The sequence below is a fragment of the Daphnia pulex genome, chromosome 12 (genome assembly GCF_021134715.1).
Source record: "Daphnia pulex isolate KAP4 chromosome 12, ASM2113471v1".
Taxonomy (NCBI): Eukaryota; Metazoa; Arthropoda; class Branchiopoda; order Diplostraca; family Daphniidae; genus Daphnia; species Daphnia pulex.
In genome coordinates, this window is record NC_060028.1 from 5,064,861 (window position 1) to 5,088,278 (window position 23,418).

Sequence of the window (23,418 nt, forward strand, 5' to 3'; positions counted from 1 at the left end):
ATTTCAAAACATGTTAAAAGTTGCAACGCATTGAATCGATGCCACACTGAATGAAACATTATATTAGATGGAATTTGAACGAAAACCAGTCTTATCTTATCTTTAAAGTATAAGGTTAAAATGGTTTTTCTTACTCAGGCTACGTTATTCCACACTTGTGTCAGTTAATACAAAAATTGGGCCAAAAAGGAATATGAAAAGAAATATTTAAATATTCTTTCTAGCCTACTTGTAATTTATATTAAGGTTATAAACTTATATGAACTATTAACGTTCTAAGCTAGTAAAGCTTGCAACACCCGGTGTATCGGCTTTCTTAAATGCAATTCGGCACTCATAGACGCTCTCCATTCCATAGTCTGCTTGACTTCAGTATTTTCCCCATTTTCGTCTTTCCATATAATATTTGCAGAACTTATATGGTTTTGCACGTTTTTGAGAATATCTTTTAATGATTTTAGTTCCCGGTTTAATGTGTTGCTGTTCAAATATTCCTCTTCCATTTCTCTGCACAGATATACATAATCATGTGAGATCTTGGATTACATAAGTTGACAAATCATAAGCTATACTAATGACAAACTGAAATAAGAAAAGAACACGAGTATCAAAATTATACCAACGTCTCCGCGACGATATGTGATACATAACCAAGAATAGAGGCTCTTACATCAAGAAAATCCATCAATTAAGGTGGCCGTTTTTTTTAGTTTTCTGCTTTCGGTGATTCTACTTTATGTAGATAATTCATTGTTCAAATTACGATCCTAATTTATAACATTTACCTCAAATTTAATTAACCTTTCCGTTGCTTAATCGGGACTGGCATTCCAGTAAAACCTTGTTGCGAAACGTTCGTTCCACTATCTGAACTTGAGGATGTGTAACCTATAAAAAAATTTTCAATTATTCGTTGCAAACAAAATCGTATAATTTTTCCCACCTTGGCAACTATTTGGTTGTATGGGATATTGAATGCCACTACCCTGACACGCTTGTATAATCCAAATTTTCGGCTTGCCGTTCAGGGTGGGGCAGTGGTTGCTGTTGAATTTATACTTGAGTTCATTGATCTTAATTATTTTACCATCAACTCCTGCAACGGCACCTTCATTTCTATGCGAAAGGATGCAAACAACGAGGCTGGCGTAGGAAGAGAAATCATACTTTGCCAAATCTTCGATGCTATAGCAAAGATTTTTAACTTTCAAGTCCTCAAAAATTCTTACGTCAAATCAAAATTCTTTAAACACACGCCTTAGGGACTCTTTGTCAACATGACTTCCATCGCGAAAGGATTTCTGAAAATAATTATTACACATGCTTCATTATTGCATTATTCAAATAAATTGTAGATCAATAAGAAATTTACATTTTCAAATTTCTCCTGGTTAAATATGACGCACAGCCCCGGTTTGACACCCGGTAGACCGTATAGCTTGTAAAATTATGCGGTAAAGAATAACGCGATCCAAAGATTTTGTCTAGAGCACATATGTCATTCAGATTGAATTTAATCATATCCTTTAGAAGAGTGACGGCTCGTCGGTCATCATTCTCTCCGAAAATGTTTGGATTCCAATCATTGCGATACACAAAATGATTAGGATCATTGATTTTTCTTTCGCGGATGGAGGTGGTATCTCCGAATGGATGTTTGCCTTTGGTTAAAACGTAATGAAAAAAGCAACCAAGGAAAAATACATCCCCGCGCTGGTATAGGTCGACGTTTTTGCTTCGGTATTCAGTGTTGCCGGTTTCGGGTAGGTCCATCCTTTCGACCCTTTCGTGTCAGAAACAATGGGACAATCAATCGGTTTTTTACTCATACGAAAATCCGAGAGTTTGACCAAGTAGTGAAATCGATCGCAACGAAACTGTTGAAGCTGGGCGATCAGAAAGTTGCTGGGCTTTAGGTTTCGGTGGACAAACCCCAGCGCATGTAAAAATGCAAGTCCTTCGGCCGCTTGTCGTAATATTTCTTTTTCTCCCAGTGATTCCTTGATTAGTTCCTTGTCAATCTTCTCCTTCGCCCAGTTGAATCCGTTGCCTTTACCTTCGTAGAGGTCTTCCACGGAACAGATGCACCACTCTGTGGCGACATAACTGGGAATTATTTGTGAAAAATATTTGTTATCTTTCGTGAAATTTTTTAAAAAGAGCAAATTATGTACGGTACTTGCAAAAAGTCGTCATCTTTTTCACTACATAAATAACGAATGAAATTTTCTTGTAGATGCTTTGGTTGTTGAAGGACGTCGATGTCTCTTTGGATTTCATCGATCGCTTTACCCTTGTGAAATTGTCACAATTAATGGAAAAATTTCAAAAGTGCCATATATGCGAATGAGAGACTTACTTCTCCTGGTGGGGTTTCTCTTGTGTGACACATAAGATTCAATTTCAAACTGTCTTTTTCATACCGTCGTATACAGGCAAACATCTTGTTTTCAAAAGTCCCTCGAAAAACGTGAGTTTTGAATGTAGTGGGATTTTCTCCGGTTTCGTTTGGACAGCTTAGTGATTTATCAAAACTTAGTTTCCCTTTGCGCTCTAAATGTTGAATCGAAATAAACGAAATAATGCAATTTTCGAACTTCAACTACATGTGCCAGTTATTACATATTTATCTTGCTTTGTACGATAAAATATTCCATAATATTCAAGATGAAAATTTGTATTTACCTAAATTTGTATTCGAGTTCTCAGGTTTTGCGGCCATTTTGCTGGAGTTCTGCTTCGGAAAACTGGGAAATTTATAATTAAGGGTCTGGTTTTTGTAGCTAGACTGAATATGTTGCAACAATCTCAAGTGGAATATATATAGTAGACTGTCCTATATAGCGTCAATGGGTTGAAACCAAAGCGGCTGTCCCGCCTTGTATCAGCACACCCTTAGATGTTTTTGTCGTCTTGTCCTTGATGCAACGAATGAGTGCTTGATTCCTAGTGACATACGAATCTTTTAATATGGCAAGCCGCCGATTTCCCAGCCTGAGGTATTTTTTCGCATTCGCATAAACCCGTTTGTGACAGTGAAAAACTCCGAAATTCACTTTAGGATTTTGGCACACGTTCCTACAGTCTTCCGTCTCAGCAGTATACTAAACTGTATATTGTTCAGATATTGTTAAGCTAATTAAATCCTAAAGCCCTAAAGGTATTGCAAAGCGAAAGTTCTTACCGGTACTAAGTTACAATTGACTAAAAGCGCTGCAACTGCTTATAAAAGAAATACGGTACAGACCATTGAAAACCTTTTTTTTTAATAACCATGAAAAGATATACTGATCACACTTCAATATGTTTCGTCTGAGTCGTTAAGGAGCGAGTTAAGAAGCTAAAGAAGTAAAGTAAAACCATGGTAGTAATAAACAACCCAAAACTCAAATATTAATCAGCTTTACGTTATTAGTGAGTAATGTAATACTAATGCTGAGCCGTGCTGAGCCATGAACAATTTCATTTGTAAAACAACTAATAGAAGAGATCTGTAAGAGAAATTTCGTTAATTTTTTCTATTTCGTTAATTCGCGATAGGCCTAGTTTCCGTCCATGCTGTGCTACTATACTTGCCGTGTGCTGTGCAATGCGGCAGAACGTATAAATAAAGCAAAGCAAAACAAAAATTTGCCATAAAAAAAATATTTGATTAAAGTTCGGAGGTAACTCACGATCGATGCCAATTTATCGTAGTCACGCTCACGCATACATTATATTATCTAATATCTTACGTTTAATTTTTCTGCGGTTTGTTACGTTTTTGTCTTAATAGACTACTCTCGTCGTTTTAATACAAAAATCATTCTCCGTCTTTTCTTTCCTTCCCCTCCCTTTATCATATCCAAAATAACAGTACATGGGTGGATCGTCGGGTGGATCACGCATCTCTTTTACATAGCCGAAGGCACTTCCAACACCCTTAGCGATTGTAGTATGCTGACGTCCCTGTCATCATTCATATTTTTTCTCTCGTTGGTACTTCCGACTTTAGTATAACCATTAGTCCATTACCATTTGGCGAAAATTTTGTTGACCCTCCCTTTTCTCCAATGCCGTAGTCAAATCAATACGGTTTAAAAATTCGAATTTGTCGATATAAGTTAGTGTAGGCTACTAGTGTTGAGTCATGAATAATTTCATTTGCAAAACAATTTGGTATAAAATCTAGAAATATTTCGTTATACAGTGGGTACCGAAAGTATCCGTACGGCTGAGAGGATCAGTAGGGAAAACGCGTTTTTCAAAACGCTCCCAAAAATAGAATTCTCGGTGGAATTCAATAAAAATTTTTTCAAAGGTTAACATTAAGGCGGGGTATCATGTGATTTTTTTGGGGAATTTTTCAACAATGCGATAGGTGGTTTTTATCGCGTTGCGTAAGTATCCGTACGGCCGAGAGGCCCAGTAGGGAATGGGCTTACTTTGGAGGCCTGTTATTCAGTAACTACGTAATATTATAGGGTGGGAAATTTCTTAAAAAAAAGAGCTGCATTAGCTCTATCTGTGGTCATAAGATCACATTTTTTAAGTTTCATTTATAGTAATGAAATCAAAAATGAAAACACGAATTATAAGTTTTCCGTTTTCTTCCCCTCGATTCCCCATCACCAGTGTTGCCATATCCCAAAATCTCTTTCTTCCCTTGGACGGAAGAGGGAGAAAGAGAAAGGGTAAATATTTTTTGATATGGCAACACTGGTGATGGGGAATCGAGGGGAAGAAAACGGAAAACTTATAATTCGTGTTTTCATTTTTGATTTCATTACTATAAATGAAACTTAAAAAATGTGATCTTATGACCACAGATAGAGCTAATGCAGCTCTTTTTTTTAAGAAATTTCCCACCCTATAATATTACGTAGTTACTGAATAACAGGCCTCCAAAGTAAGCCCATTCCCTACTGGGCCTCTCGGCCGTACGGATACTTACGCAACGCGATAAAAACCACCTATCGCATTGTTGAAAAATTCCCCAAAAAAATCACATGATACCCCGCCTTAATGTTAACCTTTGAAAAAAATTTTATTGAATTCCACCGAGAATTCTATTTTTGGGAGCGTTTTGAAAAACGCGTTTTCCCTACTGATCCTCTCAGCCGTACGGATACTTTCGGTACCCACTGTATTTTTTCACCTTTTGTGACCCACGAACATGGATTTATTCATGCCAATTTATCGTTGTCACGTTTACTTTAGCGTAATAGCGTACGATCATTTTTCCCGTTTGTTTCAATAATGTTGTTTTACATATCTACCTCGTTTCAATGTTCCTCCTGCTCCTCCTTTTTTTTTGCGCTTGCACTATACATGTCAGTGATTCGTTTTTAACACTGCCGAAGGCACTTCCTAACTCCCTCCTTAACCCTGAGGCAATTTCCCCCTCCCCTTTAGAACCCTTTCCTTTTGATTTGTCTCTTTTCAAATTTACAAGGAAAATTTACCGTTAATCAACTACGATGATTAACGTATCTAACATCTTCGGAAGGATGTGTTTTAATCTCCTGAGCATCATTCTTGGGGGGATAGGGAGAAATCCATCCATATGATCCTCTTTGGCCAGAATGATTAGGCTGCTTTCCTAAATGTTTACTCATTCGAAAGTCCCGACACTTTGACCAGGTATTTAAAGCCTTCGCGATCAAACCGTGAAAGCTGAGCGATCAAAAATTTACTTAATCAGATTGATCTTGTAAACAAAATAGCCCTAAGTTTACAAAGTTGAACAGTACATCCATTGAATCAAATTTTTCGAGTAATTAGCCTATAAGAATCTCATTAGCTATTTTCCAGTGGGCATGTATGACGACTCGTCATCCAGCAAGAAAGAGAATGGACGGGAATTCTAGTTGTGCTTGAACTATTTCTTCAAATTTGCTGACGAATCATCCTCATCTGTAGAATAAGACATGATATTAGAAAAAATTTAGTTGAAATCACACATACCATACTATACTTACCAGAGCTACATTGCTCATCAAAAGTTTTAGCCAGAGAATTGACATCGTCAGTTACTTTCTTTTTCTCCTCCTCACGCCTCATTCTCTCCCTCTCCTTGTAAGTCCGGCGTTTAGCCTCCTTTTTGAGAATTTCCTTCGGCTTACTCGGACCGGCGACTGCTTCCTCGTTCTCGACCGGGACAACTTCTTCTTGTTCTTCGATCTCTTCTTCTTCTTCTACTTCTATCTCCGCTTCATCTTCTCCTCCATAATAATCAAATTGGAAGAAAGAATCGGGGCAGATACTTTCTGAAGAGTCCACATCGGTTTCTAAAAAAAAAAAAAAAAAAAAAAAAAAAGATGATTAGAATTAAACTAAATAGGTTAGGTTAGGTTAAGTTAGGTTAAGACTTAAGCGCGCAGGTATTTCGTGCAAATTAGGGACTCCCCATTTTGCAGCCTCACTTACCGCATCTAAAACACCTTTGGCAAAATTTAAAATTGCGATCGTTTTTTGCCCCACATCTAGAAAAATATGCAATTGAAAAATTTAAAACATGGAATTGAAACAATAGACAGATTAATAAAATTACTTGAAGCAGTCCCATTCTTCTTTCGCATCCAATTCAGGAGCATCATCATTGGCATCCAATCCTGGCGCATCATCAGCCATCTAAAAGAAATAACATTGATTAGTAAAACTACCATATCTTCAAACTAGTTGGATCAAATTTTCATAGATTGTTTTATAAAACATGAGAAGTTTGTTTTAATGAATGGTGTTGGGGCGTAGAAGGAAAGTTAAAAATTTGGTTGACGAGTGGAGGGAAGTTGATCAATTACATGTGTTCAATGTTCAACGATAGTTTCTTGAACTAGCTTGAAATTGTTGCATCTCATTTTGAGGTATACGTACGATTCGGCCAATAATTTTAGCCGAATCATGTAATTATTTTTATATGATTCGGCCGTTGGCCGAATTCTACATTTTTTAATGTTGTATTTGGCCAAAGGCCGAATCAAACAATGAAATAAAATCGCATTCGGCTAAAAACTTTTGTATTTTATTTATTCGGCCACGGTATTTTTTTTGTATGATTTCGGCCAAAACAAAAAAATATGTAATTCGGCCAAAAAATTATCACCCTAATTCCAGAGTTAAAGTTTTGTGCAAACCAAAATAAGAAAAGTATTCTTAAAGTTGAAGAAAAAGGTCGCAAACCTCAAAATTGGTTTGCTGGACAAATTCTTTAACTACATAGACAATAACTGGATGCAGCCAGGTATTTGGTCACCAGAAGCATGGTCCGTATTCTTTCAAATAATTCGGACCAATAATGATGCTGAAGGCTGGCACAATAAACTAAACAAGAAGGGAAAAGGCGCAGGGCTGCATTTCTATAAACTTGTGCAAATGCTCTATTTGGAATCCGAGTTCGTTGAGGTAGAGGAAGCTTTAATATTTAAAGCAAAATCAGACCACTCGCCACACAAGACTTGATCAGAAATTGATGCAAGCCAAACTTTTTCGTTTGTGGGAAAATTACGATGAAAAGAGAGAAAAGAATGGGAGCTACAAGTTGCTGAAAAGAGTAGCTATTCTTTACACCAAAAAAATTGTCGTTGTTGAATTAGAAACTAATCGAATGTAAAAATATGTGTAAAAAATAAAATCACTTAATGGCTAACTTTTTCACTTTCAATTATTCAAATACTTGAACCCCAGCCACTTCATGGCTAACTTTTCACTTTCAATTATTCAAATACTCGAACCCCGGTCACAAGCCGAATCCGGCCGAATCTTACAAATTTTAATATACGATTCGGCCAGTTGCATTTTTCAACGTCCCCGAAATTATTTTTTTGGCCGAAAAACTTGTGCTGGCCGAAAAAAAGGATGGCCGAATCATATAAATTTTTATGTGTAATTTGGCCATTGGCCGAAACATACAAATTTTTGTGTACTTTTATCGTAGTTTTATGTGACACCCTTTTCCCTATGAATAAAGCCCCCACTACAGTGTTGCACGATTGAATTAAACAAATCGCGCAACACTGTTGTGAGGGCTCTATTCACACGGCGCCAGTATATTTCCTATTATTCAGTATAACCATCCGAGGAAAATGACGTAGACCCTCCCTTTTCTGATTTTCTCTGGACAGCGCAGTTAGCCAAATTTGGCTGCGTACAGCTCGACTCCACCCACATCACAGTAGAAGACTAGAAGAGGCACCGCCTCCTCTTCTTTTGATTCTCCCTCCTATTCTACGGTAGAAAAGGAGAAAGAATGGGACTTGGGAGGTAGAAGTAGAATAAGCGGTCATTTTTACTCCGCTTTAGTGTGGAACCAAACGCTTTAGACAGCTTTGAAATATTTAAGTGAAGAAAGCATATTACAATCTGAGATATCAAGGCTAACCTCCAGTGACATGCGTGACAAATTAATCGGTCATGAAAACGACCTAGCTCATGCAATATTGCCACTGCAATGCCAACTGCCGCGCTAGAACAGCTGACCACGAAAGAGCGATCGCTACCGCTCAATATGATGGTTGCCGCTTGCCGGTTAATGATTAGCTCATTTTCTCTTCAGTCCCACTAGCTAACATCAATCTACAAGAATCGCACTCAGAAATTGATCCTGGGTTACGGGCAAGTTACGGGACGGAATCCAAAGCATCCGAGGTTGATGTTGGTGATGGAACTATCAAACGAAACGTGTTGGCTACATTGTGACGAAGTGTGTAGCAGTGTAGCTACTAGCTAGGCTATTTAACATGAGCAATTTGAATTACACCTTTTGCGATGTTAAAACATTAATATTTGTTACTCAAAAATTATTCTGAACCATATAAAAGTCTTTGACACATAAAGTCTGCAAGTTAAAAAGTTGAGCTTAAAAATAATTTCACCGACAATTGTCAGTTGAGAAGCCAAGACACTAACAGCAAACAAGCAACAGTACCTTTCGAGAGGAAAAGTCATAATTAAGAAAAACCAATTAGATTTTTAGTAATTATTGAAAAAATGTCAGAATGAATTAAATTCAGTTACTGCTGTATTGAGACGCTAAATATTAATAAAAACAAACATCGGTAAAATCCGAATGCATTATTTAAAAATTGAAACTGTATTTCACCAACTGGACAGTCTATTACAGTTTGAAACGTTTGGGGGGTACAAATTGCATAAAACACGAGGTTAAGTTGACAAGTAGAGAAAGGTCGCATCGCTTAAACGATGGCGATGCCAGCTTGCACGCACGTCATGGGCGGGGCTAATGTACAACACACACAACAGAAAAAAAAAATCGGCACGACAATGGATGTTTCCCCTGGTTTTTCCCCCCACGAAAAAACAGGCAGACGATGGAAGCTGGAAGTTGGTAATTAACAGGAACAGTAATTAATTTAAAGGTCATTTTCAATCGGGGTACACTTGGTTTTCAATCAAATGATGGTAGTATGTACAACGAAAATAAAAGAGCGGTTGCATAAAATGAAAAACAAGAAAGAGATCACTCTCACACACTTTTCTTTTTCTTTTATATCGGCACTTAAATGTAAATGCCTTCCGTGTGTTTCGCGTGTGAAGGTGGTACAAACGACATGTTGGGATTGGGTGGGCTGGACATGCCTTCCGACCAGTCAGAGGTCGAATGAGGCGAAGCTGAGCTCCACTGTCCTGGAGATTCTGGTGAAGGGGTCAAATAAGCTTCGGGTGGATGCAAAGCATGCTGTGAAGGCGAAGGATCCATGTGCGAGTGTGGTGGCGTCGGGTAGTGCTGCTGGTAGTACTGCGGCATTCCGCCCGTATTGGTATTCCGGTAACTCATCATCGTCTCGGGGAATTCGAAGCCCGTCCGCTGTTGAGCCGCTGCTCTCATCGCCGCTATGTGAGTGGGAGAAGTGGGCAGAGACGGCCGACTGCCTCCTTTGGATGGCGACGTGATGCCATTCTGGACCAGGTTCTGTTGAGGAGGCGAACCTGCGTAACTACTCGCTGGCGGCGACAGAGCAAACTGCGGGGGCGATAACGACGACTGGTAAGCCGTATTGACAGCCAGGACATTGTAGGACATGGCCTGTTGCTGGAGGTTGGTATTCATGGCTGACGAGACGGTCGAGGCCGGCAATGAAGTCTGTCGCTGATGGATGGTCGATTGCTGTTGATGCTGTTGCTGAGGAAGGTGATTCCGGTAGTCGTAGTGGACGTAACCGTAGTTGGTGGAAGGATCCATGTTGGACATGTGAATCGCCTGCATCGAAGCGGCTGTTTTCATGCACTCGTCATAAGGAGGCGGCTGCGGTGGATTGCCGGAAGGCATGTGTGGGTGACTTCCGCCGTACGTCATGACGCTGTAAGGGCTAGGAGTTGCGCCCATGTCAACTGGAAGAGAAATTTCAAAATTGAAGATACCAGTTATCAATCGATTGACAAAATTAATCTTACCAGTTGGAGGAGATTCCAAAGAATGAGAATTGGCTGGTGAGAGAGTCAACGACACAGTGGAGATGCTGTCGACGCTTTGAACGGTGTTGGTACTTCCGGCATTATCGCTCTTCTTCTTGCGGCTGTTGGTATTGGTCCGCCGCTTGGTGGCCGTGTTGGTGGCCGCAGCGACTGGAGCCTCTTCTAAATTAGAAACGCTGCTACCGAGATGGCGCTGAGTTTCGCGAGCAGCGGCCACAGTGGACTTTGGACGCTTCTTGGGTTTGGGTGGTCGTCCAGTCGTTCCGGTCAGAACCGGCTCATTCTGAGCAGCGACATCATTGTTCCTGTTGGCACTGCTCGCCTGGGAGCTACTCATTGGCATGACATGGTGATTACTTCTGGGAATGTGCTCGTCCAAGAGACGAACGATGTCGTGGTGAAGTCGCTCCTGAGCCACATCGCGTGGAAGTCTGTCCATGTGATCTGGAATATCTCTGTTGGCATGGTGATCCAGCATGGAACGAACGGCTTCAAAGGAGCCTTCCCGAGCAGCCAGAAACAATGGGGTCTCGTCCTAATATCAAATAAATGATTAGTTTAAATCCTCCCTAAAGCAAAAACCAAAACAAGAATGAACTAACCTTGTTGTCCTGTGCGTCTTTATTGGCACCATGGGAGAGCAAAATGTTGACAGCTTCGATATTGTTAACGGCAGCAGCCCAATGAAGGGCCGTCTTTCCTTGATCATCAGCCGAGTTGATATCAACGTCAGCGTTGATCAAGTCTTCAACCATTCCTTCGATTGCCAGACGAGCTGCAAGGATGAGCGGAGTGGTGCCGTCGTGCATCCGGGAATTCAAATTAGTGGCACGATTGCGGAGCAATATTTGGAAGACTCCTTGAGCATCAGAAGCAACAGCAGCGTGGAGTGGGGTGCGGCCGGTGTTATCTTGAGAGTTGGCGTCGGCTCCAGCTTCCAGCAAACGCTTGGCAGCATCAGCCCTGGCGTATCTGGCGGCCAAATGAAGGGATGTCTCGCCTGTTTTGTCCATGGTGGCGTTGGGTTTGGCACCTTGCATCAAAAGGTCTTGGATAATCGCAGCTGAACCATCTTCTTCGTCATCTTCGCCCGTGTCAAGGCCGTTGCCGCGGTAAGAGGCAATCATCAACGGTGTGAATCCGTAAGGTCCGCGGACGTCAACTTCAACGCCCGAGATATCTGGTGACCCGTACTGATTGGGTGGAGTGAAAGCCACACCGGAAGACATGTCCGGTCGAACGTCAGCTGCATCCAAATGCTGTTGAGTCCAAGGGCGTGGGTCGTTCTCATCGTATTCCGTCATGGCTGTTTGATCACTGGAATAGCCACCTTCAGAGGAACGGATGCGCTTCATCGGTGGTCGGTCCATCGAGTCTTCATCATCAGACCAGCGGGACCCATCCATGCCCATGTTGCCGTGATCCATATAACCGGACATGTCGGGAGGCATTCCCATGCCCATGGAGGGATCAATGTCCAGTCGGTTGGTCGACGGTTGTTTGTGCAAATTGCGCATCTCCTGGCCATCGGGTCCCCGACGGCGGGATGTTCTCCGCTGGACACTGACGCTGTTACTCAGGAATCCGTCAGGGAACCAAGTGATGCCTCGCTGTCGCTTGCGAGACGTTGTGACCATCACGCCGACTGCAATGGCAACAAATACCACGAGGGCGGCGCCGGCGATGACGTAAGTCAATTTGGTGTTTGTCGGATCGACAGGCGCTTCAGAGGGTCCGGCATCGAGTGCCAACACTCGGTGGATAGGGAAATCGGCATCCAAAGAATGATCGGAAGCCGATGCGGCTAAAAATTGAGCGACTTGACTGGCCCGGGCAAAACATTCCCCACCGAGAATCTGGCTGCATTTCCGGTTATCAATTTCAATAAAGACAATGACTCCTGGGGCTCCGTGCGGATAAATGTGTGAAGATCCAGACGAAAGGGCTTTGGACGGTTCATCGCCCAAATTCCATGGATAGACCATTTCGTAACCCTATAAATAAATAAATAAAGTTGTTGGTTAACGCTTTCACAAATTAAATAAATCAAAGACAAAAAATTACCTGCTGATCGAGTTTAATGCGGACAGTGGTGCGAAGCTGTCGCCCGATAGAGCGAACAAAGGCGACGCTCATATTTTTAAAAGTGGGCAAATCCATTTCGAGAACCATGGAGACGGAACCGAGGGCTAAAATCGATGGCTCATTTTCGCAATCAAGTCCGTCCCAGTTGCATTCGGCGTTGTTACAACCATCGTCACATCGCCCGTTGGCGTAATGGCTCTGGCAATAGGCGTCGTAGATGGGGTTGCATGGTTGCACATCACCTCGTACGTCGCAGTCATGGCCATCGAAAAGGCATTCCGGATTGTTGCATTCTTCGTCGCATATTTTGTTCTTGAACAGTTCCCAGCATCGTAGTGGGGAAGTGCAATTAGCCCAGGGGCTGACACCCAGAGAACAATCGCCTCCGTCGAAATCACATCCGGGCGTGTTGCAATCCTCATCGCAAATGCCGTTGCCAGCCTTGTCGTGGCATCCTTGGCTGGCACACTGAATCTTATCCCGGAGCAATTCTTCTGAAATGCCATTTGGAGCTGCTTTACGACCGACGCCGCCCATGAACCGCGGGTCATACGAATCACATTGCTGGCCATTCCAAGTAGCCGGACAGTGGCATTCAAACTTGCCCATTCGATTCTATTTCAAATAATTTCGATTCATTAAAACAACATTCAAATTTTAACAAGAATTAAAAAAAAGTAAACTTACCCGACAAACTCCGTTGTTTTTGCAAGGATTAGATTGGCATTCATCGTATGAATCCAACTCACACCGAGCGCCACTAATGCCGGGCGGACAGGTGCAGAGGAATCCTTGTTGGTAGGGTCGACAAGTTCCGCCATTCTGACAGGGTGTCGAGTCACATTCGGAGCTGGAATCGCAATTCTTCCCGGAGAAGCCTGCCGGGCAGACGCAGGTGTGACCCAGTTCTCCGTTGACGCACATGCCTCCATTGTTGCACGGAGAGATTTCGCAGAAATTGATTTTGAGCTCGCAATGTCGGCCCATGTAGCCCGGCTTGCAATGGCAGCTGTAGTTGTTGACGAGCTGTACGCAGTTGAGGGTTCCAGTAGCCGAGCAAGGATCGGATAGACATTCATTGACGTCACCTTCGCAGCGTGGTCCAACAAAACCAGGTGGGCATTGACATTCGAAGGCACCGATCTTGTCGATACAGGCGCCGCCGTGATGGCAGGCTCCTTCGAAACATTCATTGACGTTGATCTCACAGAGAATGCCCAGCGTGCCGTGCGGACAAGAACAGGAAAAGGCGTTGACCAAGTCGTGGCAGACACCACCGTTCTGGCATGGATTCGAATAGCAGTCGTTGATGTTGTATTCGCAATTGGGACCCTGGAAACCAGGCGGACAGGTGCACGAGTGGGAGCCGATCAGATCTTTGCAGGTGGCTCCATTTTGACAGGGAGCGGAATCACACTCGTTGATTTCGTGTTGACAGTAACTACCCGTGTAACCTGTGACCGAAAATCCAGTATTAATTGATGAGTATTGAAAAACAACAAATGATGAATCTTACCTTCAGAGCAGACACAACGATGGCTGTTGCCAATATCTTCACACTTGCCGCCGTGACGACAGAGTTCGGAAACGGCGGATCCTTTGCGAAGAGCAGCGTCCTTGCAGGAAACCATTTCAACGTCGCATAGAATTCCCGTCCAACCAGGTGCGCAGGTACACTGGTAAGTTTGATTGACCTGTTTGCAAGTGGCCCCATTAAAGCAAGGCCCTTGACCAGGCTGACCTGGCAGCAGTTGTGATCCCGTGTGCGAGATGCCACCCATAGAGCACCAGTCGACGAAGCTTTCACAGCGCGTTCCAGTGAATCCATACGGGCAATGACAGAGGTAAGATCCAAGTCGATCGCTGCAAGTGGCGCCATTGAGGCAAGGATTTGAGTCGCATTCGTTGATCCGGAACTGACAGTTGGATCCAGTGTATCCGGGTGGGCAGAGGCAAGTGTAGGTATTGATGCCGTCGACGCAAGTTCCGTTATTCATGCACGAGCTGGTGGTGCAATCCTCGTCGTTGGTCTGGCAATTGGTGCTGGAGAAACCCAAGGGACAAGTGCAAGTGTACGAGTTGACGTAGTCGCGACAAGTGGCTCCGTTTCGGCACGGACTGGAAGCACATTCGTCCATGTCGGCCTCGCAATGTTTGCCACCAAATCCATCGACGCAGAGACACGTGTACTCGCCGATGCCATCCAGGCAAGTTCCGCCGTTCTTGCAGGGAAATGTAGCACAATCGTCCGTGTTGGTCAAGCAATCGCGGCCTTCGTAGCCTTTGGCGCAAAGACAAACGTAAGATCCGTTGGTATTTTGACATGTGGCTCCGTTACGACAAGGTGACGAAATGGCGCACTCGTCAATGTCTTCATCGCACAAACGCCCAGTGTAGCCCAACTCGCAAGTGCAAGCGAAATCCAGGAAATTACTGGACGGTGTGCATTTGGCTCCATTGCGACACTTGTTGGGCGCACACGGATCCAATTCCGCGTCGCAATTGCGGCCAGTGTAAGGCAGGTCGCAAACGCATTGGTAATCATGGACCAAATCGATGCACGAACCTCCGTGACGACAAGGTGTCGAGGCGCAATCGTCAACGTTGAGCTACAAAAAGAAATGAAATAATTTTTAAAAAAACTACTCTATAATCATTTTAAGTTTGAGAAAAATCCTACCTCGCAGTTTCGTCCGCTGTAACCTTTGGTGCACGTGCATGTGTAGTTATTGAGGGCGTCACGGCATGTGCCTCCGTGTTGGCACGGGTTGGATTGGCACTCGTCAATGTTGAGTTCGCATCTTCTGCCGCCGTATCCTTTAGGGCAATTGCAAATGAATTGGCTGACGCCATCTTCACAGCTTCCTCCATTCATGCAAGGATTCGACTCGCATTCGTTGACGTCACTCAAACAGCGGGCGTCGAAATAACCGCGAGGGCAGTCACATTTGAAGCCGTTGACCAAGTCCGTGCATTTACCTAGAAAAACCGAGCATTAAATACCAAATTTGATTTAAAAATAAATAAAGGAATAAATATAACCAGTTACCTCCATTTGAGCAGGGATTGCTGGCACATTCGTTAATGTTAGTCTCGCAATGTTGTCCGGTGAATCCTGGCACACAGTCGCAAGTGTATCGGTTGATTCCGTCGATACAAGTGGCTCCATTACGACAAGGATTACTGAAACATTCATTGACGTTGTACTCGCAATTACGGCCCGATGTTCCAGGCTGGCATCGGCATTGATAGCCACCAATAAGGTCTTCGCAATGGCCGCCGAATTGGCAAGGATTGGATTCGCATTCATTGATTTGCGTCTGGCACAAGAGTCCGTTGTAGCCTGGATGACATTGGCAGGTGAAGGAATTGACGCCGTCGACGCAATCTCCATGATGGCAGGGTGAGCTCTGGCAATCGTTGATGTTGACTTCGCAGTTGAGTCCGGTGAATCCCTGAGGACAGTTGCAAGTGTAGCCGGCCACCGAGTCTCTGCAAACGCCTCCGTTTTGGCATGGCGAGCTGACGCAATCGTCGATGTTGATGTGGCATTTCTTGCCGGAGAAACCGGGCGGACAGACACATTTGTAGCCATTAATCATGTCGGTACAGATGCCACCGTTGATGCAAGGGCTGGAAGCGCACTCGTCGATGTCAACTTCGCAATGGACACCCGTGTAGCCTACAGAAAATGAGAAAAAAGTGTCAATGATGCATCGGGGCCTTTTCCTCCTGCAGGCAGCTGTTGGATCTCTCTCTCTATCGACATCGGCACTCGTGATGGATTGCGTCGAGTGAAACTGGACCGGAGCGGGGTGGTTTATCTCAAATTACCAACTGCCACTTAAGGCCCAACTTGAGAATTTGAGACAAACACATGGTTTTTGAGAAGCTCATATGGTTTCCCACGCCAAGCTAACCTTCACTTTCCCAACGGAAGGGGGGAAAAAGTCTCACGAACTTTGACCTCTTATTGCCACACCCGGAAGAGATCAAGAATCACATACCTGGCATGCAGACACAGCGGAAGGCTCCACGTTCATCCAGACAAGTGCCGTCATTTTGGCAGGGGTTGGAATCGCATTCATTGATGTTGATCTCGCAGCGAGGGCCGGTGAAACCCCGCGTGCAATTGCAGCGGAATGAGCCGGGCGTGTTGACGCAGAGTCCGTCGTGCTCGCAAGGCGATCCGGCTTCGCATTCGTCGATATCTTCAGTGCAGTCGACTCCTTTGTAGCCGTTGGGGCAGGAACACATGTAGGTGCCGTCGATGGGACTAGTATCACAAATGGCTCCGGCGTGACAAGGGTTTGAAGCGCAGGCATCGTCCAAATGGCACAACAATCCGGTTTTGCCTTGAATTGAATAAACCATTTTGATGGAATTAATAAAGAAGAACCGGTTTTTAAGTTTAAGTTATTCTCTCTCGGCAGTACCTGGAGCGCATTGGCAAAAGAAACTGCCGACTCGATCGTGACAAGTGGCGCCATTGAAGCAAGCGGCACCGGCGCAATCATCGATATTCTCCGAGCAGTCGGATCCAGTCCAGCCGTTGACGCAAATGCAGGAGAATCCACCGTGGGTGTTGGTACAAGTAGCGCCGTTCTTGCAGACGCTAGGCCTCAAAGCACATTCATCGACGTCTTGATTACAATAAGGCCCCGTAAAGGATGGTGGACACTGGCATGTGTAGGAATTGACGCCATCGACGCAAGTGGCTCCATTCTGGCATAAATGACCGGGGCAGTCGTTGACATTTTCTTGGCAATTGGTACCAGCAAAGCCTAGAATTTTGATAATCAGAAGAAAGGGGGGAAATATTAGATTCGTGTTAAAGGGAAAATGGCAACGCTGTAAGTAGACAGGAAAGAATTCTTTGTTGGTCATCGCCCAGGTGTTCTTTTTTTTAGAGAAAGGTGGAGGGGTCGGAACATAAAAGAGCCTGGAGAGATTTGAGAGAGAGAGAGAGAGGGGCTCGGATATTTATATTCAAGTCTCTCTGGATGGACGAGGTTTGCCCCGAGGGTATAACAAGTTTTGGCTTTCTTGTGTGTGTGGGAATGTTCCCACCGATGGAAACCAAGCACATCCGAAATCTGATGACTTTAGATTTAAACTTCATTTTAACAGCCGACAATGACTTTATGGCTACTCTAACCAGATTCAATGTTGTTGTTGTTTCTTTTTGGTTGTTGGGACCAACAATTCGTTTCAGTTGTCATAAATTTACCGGAAAGAAGAGGAATAAAAGGTTCAATCAAATTTTATGAGACTTACCAGGCGGACAACGGCATTCGTAGTTGAGAGAATCGATGGCTTTGCACGCACCACCATTCTGGCATGGAGACGGACTGCATGGCACATACTGATTTTCGCAATTCTGGCCAGTATAACCCGTGTGGCAGTTACATCTGGAAAATAAAAAAAGTAAACGGATACAAACGGATGATTAGCGCCCGGCATGATACAAACATGAGACGAGACACACACAGACACGTGACGAGAAAGTACAAATAAATTCAATCTGGTGTCTACTGACCACGGCGATTTAATGGACTTGTTTTCGCCTCGGCCGTTCCCACGCTAACTCGACAATGAAAGCCTTGAAAAATTTAATTTCTTTTTTGTCCTCTTTTAATATTTTTGGAAGGAAACTACATTTTTAAAAAAATGTTGAATAGAAGATAATAATAAAGATGTGACGAAAAAATTTCCCCTCGGACTTTCTTTGGTCGGCGTCAACAACTTTGTTGAGTCAGCTTGGTAATCATTTGACAATCATGACGTCGAGATAAGGATGCCAAGAAAGATCAACAGATGGTTGACGACAAGAGTCAATACGACTGGACTCACTTGTATGATCCGTGGGTGTTGACACAGCGACCGTGGATGCACGGGTTGCGTTTACACTCGTCAATGTCCACAGCGCACGTCGGGCCAGCGAATCCAGGAGCGCAAGTGCAGCGGTGAGAGTCCGACAAAGACGTGCACTGGGCACCGTTTTTGCACGGATGCAGGGCGCAGTGGTCGACAGCTTCGCATTTGGCGCCGCGGAATCCCGACGAGCAGGCGCAGGTGTAGTTATCCAGCGTGCGGAGTAGACACGTTCCGCCGTGTTGGCACGGCCCAGTGTCGCAGGCGTTGGGCACGGGAATCTCGCACAGCGAGGCCGAGTAACCCAGCGGACACGAACAGGAGAAGCTGGGCACGGCATTAGTCGACATTTTGACGGCGCAAGTGCCGCCATTTTGGCACCGAGGTCCGGGTCCCGTATGGCAGGGGTTGGCAAATTGGCAGTACTCGCCCACGTATTGCGGCGGACAGCTGTAAAAAATAAAAATAAAAAGAGTTAATCATTTGTTTCACAAGTGATTGGAGCAACTGGACCATGTGTATCAAAGCATAATCCCCAAAAATAAAAAATCAACGTTCCCCCCCTTCTACTACCACCTCCACTACCAGACAAAGAAAAAGAGCTGGAGGCAGTACGTGAGCAGCTCGGGCCCAAACCGGATGGAACAAAAAAAAAAAGTGGACAAGGTGGTGGTGGTAGGGTGGCTGACGGTAGGTGGTTTCAATAGCCCAAACTATGCAGACCAGCTTGTTTCCCACGCTTCTGAGCGAGAGAGACTCTACCATTGGAGAGAGAGAGAGAGGGGGGGGGGGATAGATCTCCCCTGTAGACTTTCAACAATGGACGTTACCTGCAGTAAGACTCGCCGCGCGGGTTGGAGACGCACGACGCTCCATTCTTGCAGGGATTGGGCGAACACGAAACGAATCCTGGAATAAATAAAAAAAAAAGAAAAAAAATTACAGTTAATTATTATTATTGATTTGAGTGAATGATAATACACACACACAAAAAGAGCAACGGAAACGGGTCCACTATCATGCACTTCCGCCCTGATAGAGGATACGATTCAATGGACATACGACGCTATTGTCTAACATCATTAACTCATGACTATCAAATAACATGTGGCCTAACGCTATGTGACACCACCAAAATGTCTTGGCTGATGAAAATGTCTTGAAACTTAATCATCTCACGATGTCTTTATTCGCCGGATATGTTGGTCATCACCATATTCTTTTTTTAATTTTAAAAAATAAATAAAATGATTTGCTGAGATCTCGGCAACGTCGATCAACAGGTCGGAGAGGGGGGGGGGGGGGGGGAGAGAGAAGGACAATGAGAGCGTCGGTTGGAGGGGGGATTTAAATGCGTGGGAAATGTAAAGCCCTACGGGGCCCGGCGTCTTTTTTTGAAAAGAAGAGCAGATGCAACAAAACTCTAACCGTCATCCCAACTACTTTTTTCAGACTCCCCCCTACCTTTAATGAAACAATCGTCATGAGGTAATTTTAAGCCACACGAATATTCGAGACAAAAACGTCAAGGTTACCTTGAACTGAAGCTGAGAAGAAGACGAGAATGCCCAGCAACAGCATCAGTAATCCACTGCGGTCGGTCCCCATTTTTAATGGCAGCAACAAAAACAGGGACTCACACACACTTAACGTTTCTTTCTTTCTTCTCTCCCTCTTTGTGTTGAATAGATGAAAAATTAAATCACTCAAAACACCAACACTTTCAGCCACTGGGTCATGGTGATGCACTTTTTCTCTTGTTTTTACACACTTTTCCAGTAAAGAGATTTTTTGTTAAACTCAGATGCACACAGAGAAAAATGGAAGAAATTCAAGCAGCAGCGACACAGTACATCCTTCCCGTTCAACGGACGCTTCTCGACTGGCCGGAGGGAGTCGCTCTATCAGAATAACTGGCCTCGAGGCAAAACCACCGACAACCAATCAGAGTCCGACTTGTTCTCTTCCTTTCTCCTTGCAATCTCCGCGGGTTTTCTTGCTGCACACAGAGAAGAAAAATTATAATACACAAGAACAAAATTGAAATTGCGCCTATTCTTCTTCCAGTATTCTGTCACTCGGCCAAACGTGTCGCCTATAATAACGATTTTTCTCAACCACAGAGTTATTTGTATTTGTGGTATATTCTAGATGAAACTTTGATTGCGAGTCTAACAAGTTCATGACTTGGTTTCTTCTATTTCACAAACATGTAGAATAGAATTCCCCGAAGAAAGTAATTAAAGCCGAAAGAAGGGAGCTTCTCAAAGAATTTTGGGGCCGATCATAAAAGACCCAAGAGGAATACTAGGCCTAGAAATATATTTTTATATTGTCTGATTTCCGTAGGGATGAAATATCCCCCCATCCATCATACAGGGGAAAAAGTGACATCGTCCAAATCTTTCCAGCAACTTTCCCTTTTAGTGAAGCCGATTGGAAAAAGGACCTGTCGATTTGTTTTTGACTGGGATCGTGACGCCTTTAAGCTCCTCATCCAGTTGACATGTCCGTCCATTGTTTTTCTGCCATTCCGCGCATGGTATAATCAGCCGTAAAAGTGGGCTACATCACGAAAGCAGCTCGTTGTCGAGCCCACAAAAAAATAATGCAATTGAGAAAGAAACAGTCTGATGCACCATACGAAAAACGGAAAAAGAAGGTAGAAACTAGATGACCGGCAATCATCATCAAGCTCCAGGAATCCGAAGGCCGCATCATGTAGACCGTGATTGATCATTCAACTGGCGCCGCCGGAATCATCTTCTGCGTTCTACCCATTGCGTGATGCGCCTTTCATCATATTTATATTCATTTCTTCTTCTGCCTATGGCTCTGCATCATTCATATTTTTATTTGTGTCATATACGCCTCGAACCGAAATTTCCTTTTTTTTTCCCCATTTTACATTCGATCCGCGCTGATTGGTTCTCATCATCTACCGTGCAGTTAGACACGAAAATCATCAGGTCTTTCCCGTTGGGATAAAAGGGTTAACGAGATACCCAAACTTAGAACTAAACCAACTTGTTCCTGCATTGACTTGTTCGTATTCCTCGAGCGTAAAACCCAAACAATCAACTCAATGCTCTATCGATGGTCACGTGACCAAACCCCCTTCACCACAAGTGGTGGTGGGGTAGTTGCGACAGATTGGCAGCAACTGTTGCACATGTAAACCACTCAAACGGATCACAAAAAGTAGGGGGGAATTGAATCAAACGATCAAATGGAGAGGGGTGAAATGGTTATCCGTGGGAACGGAATAAAAAAAAAAAACTCGTTTCTAGGCCTCTAAAAAAGAAAAGGAAAATTCGCTTCGTGATAAATCGATCCAACCTATTTCTCCAGTCGTGTGGAGCGCAACCGTTGACCCCGTGTCTAGATCTGTCAAAAATGATAATCGGGACAATGAAATCATTTGTCGTTCGTGAGTAGATGCAAACACCGGACAGAGCCAATGCGTCGACGTCGTCGTCGTATAGGTTTTGAAAACTTGTTATCAACAAGTTTTAGATATTAATTTTTTTTTTTTCTTTTTTTCTAAATCACGGTGATTATCAGTGGTCATTGGCAAGTGCACCTGGCTTTCCAGATAATACCACGACAATGGCAAGCGTGGGAATGTTCCGGCCGTTAGTTTTTGAGTTAAAAAATGAAAAAAAAAAAAAAATCTTATTTTGCGGTCAAAAAAACGCAACCCGACCCAACACGGAGGTATCCCGCCCTCGGTAGTACCACAGATATCAACCTTGAAACACACTCTTTTTTCGTCTTTTTTAATTATTATGAACTTGATGAATCCCAAAGTGGTGGTGAACAAAGATGGCGCCAAAGCCCCAGGGGCAGGTGGTTTCGAATATGAATTTTTTTACTGCTTTTTTTCTTCTTCTTCTTCTTCTTCCCTTTTGTTTATTGCTTCAGAAGAGAGAGGGGAGAAAGAAACGAGTACAGATGTTTCCATCCAGTGGCGCCAGAGTTGGTGTGGCGGAGAAGAGGTCAACGTCGAGGTCAGCCCATGGGGAGGAATGCCATAGCCAGAGGCTTGGTTGTTTTTTCGTAGGGGAGATGTTGTTGGACGGACACAACACGAAAGATAAGAGAAGAAAAGCCTCGAAGGTTGTTTGCCTTAAAACCCGCATCATCTTTGTTGGTGTTGCAGCCGCACTGATCTTGGCAGAGGCCGATGGTGTTCAAGTGCGTGGTCTGTTTTTCCTTGTCAAAATGGATCGAAAAATCGTCGTCAAATCTTTTCTAAAATATCAATGTCCCGGTGTCCCCCCTTCCTACTACCACCAGACAAAGAAAAAGAGCTGGAGGCAGTAGAGTTCTATAGTATAGATTTGTATAGTTGTCTGGTTGTGCTCAAAATTCACCAAACTGCTAATAAGACATTTCAATGTTGATTTGTCGAAACCACATATTAGCTTATCCAATATTTTTTAAGAACCTGCATAGAATAGATATTATATTAGATCACAAATAAATAAGTCATAACTTGGTCATAACTCTGTTTTTCAGAACTAAACAAGGAGAAGAAGCAAGGGCATTTAAAGCATTAGATTATTTCGAATTTGAATTTAATCGAATCAAACGTCTCGTCCATTGAAAATGCAATTTCTGTTGCAGAAAGTAATTCTACACTAGAATGTATTACTTTGAGACCGGCTTAAACAAGGAAGATCTTCTTAGGAATATGATACGACATATAGGATGTAGCCTAATGAGGGTTGAGATTTACAAATGACTATAGCCAGACGAATTCGATTCCTGAAAAATCTTTCACAATCCTCATTTATATTCGAGATGTGATTGATGAGTTCGTCGAAAGCTCAACTGAATACTTCATGGAACTCATGACATTGTGTAATATGATTTTAATTATTGACATGTTGCGTAGAAAACCAATAGCGATGTGCTTCTCTAATATGCTTTATGTTAAGGGTTTAGGTAGCCAAACTCGATCCAACAAATTCAGCAGTGAATCTACAGTTTCAAATAATAGGTCCATTTATTTTCTTTAGCATTCGTGCGCATTCGTGTGAA

At 43.4% G+C, this 23,418-nt stretch overlaps 3 protein-coding genes across 4 annotated transcripts; all 3 read right to left on the minus strand.

Moving 5' to 3' along the window:
* Positions 1-51: 51 nt before the first annotated feature.
* Positions 52-1,329, minus strand: LOC124209966 (caspase-8-like). Its single transcript, XM_046608217.1, has 4 exons — positions 1,319-1,329; positions 944-1,224; positions 802-888; positions 52-732 (listed from the first exon to the last, which is right to left on the minus strand). The coding sequence occupies exons 1-4, from the start codon at positions 1,327-1,329 to the stop codon at positions 707-709; spliced, it is 405 nt and encodes a 134-aa protein (XP_046464173.1). The 3' UTR covers positions 52-706.
* On the minus strand, positions 1,142-2,801 carry LOC124208775 (serine/threonine-protein kinase/endoribonuclease IRE2-like). 2 transcript variants are annotated; one of them, XM_046606648.1, is made up of 5 exons: positions 2,686-2,801; positions 2,360-2,553; positions 2,180-2,293; positions 1,373-2,106; positions 1,142-1,301 (listed from the first exon to the last, which is right to left on the minus strand). In XM_046606648.1, the coding sequence occupies exons 1-4, from the start codon at positions 2,720-2,722 to the stop codon at positions 2,053-2,055; spliced, it is 399 nt and encodes a 132-aa protein (XP_046462604.1). In that variant the 5' UTR covers positions 2,723-2,801; the 3' UTR covers positions 1,142-1,301; positions 1,373-2,052. The 2 variants fall into 2 exon arrangements, with proteins under 2 accessions (XP_046462604.1, XP_046462603.1); XM_046606647.1 differs by having other exon boundaries at positions 1,147-1,301; positions 2,184-2,293.
* Positions 2,802-9,051: 6,250 nt separating this feature from the next.
* On the minus strand, positions 9,052-20,256 carry LOC124208776 (neurogenic locus Notch protein-like). The gene is made up of 14 exons (XM_046606649.1): positions 19,908-20,256; positions 19,203-19,281; positions 18,352-18,822; positions 17,776-17,909; positions 16,935-17,282; positions 16,506-16,853; positions 15,548-16,180; positions 15,179-15,477; positions 14,015-15,107; positions 13,186-13,952; positions 12,478-13,113; positions 11,016-12,407; positions 10,393-10,948; positions 9,052-10,329 (listed from the first exon to the last, which is right to left on the minus strand). The coding sequence occupies exons 1-14, from the start codon at positions 19,978-19,980 to the stop codon at positions 9,497-9,499; spliced, it is 7,662 nt and encodes a 2,553-aa protein (XP_046462605.1). The 5' UTR covers positions 19,981-20,256; the 3' UTR covers positions 9,052-9,496.
* Between the last annotated feature and the right edge of the window lie 3,162 nt (positions 20,257-23,418).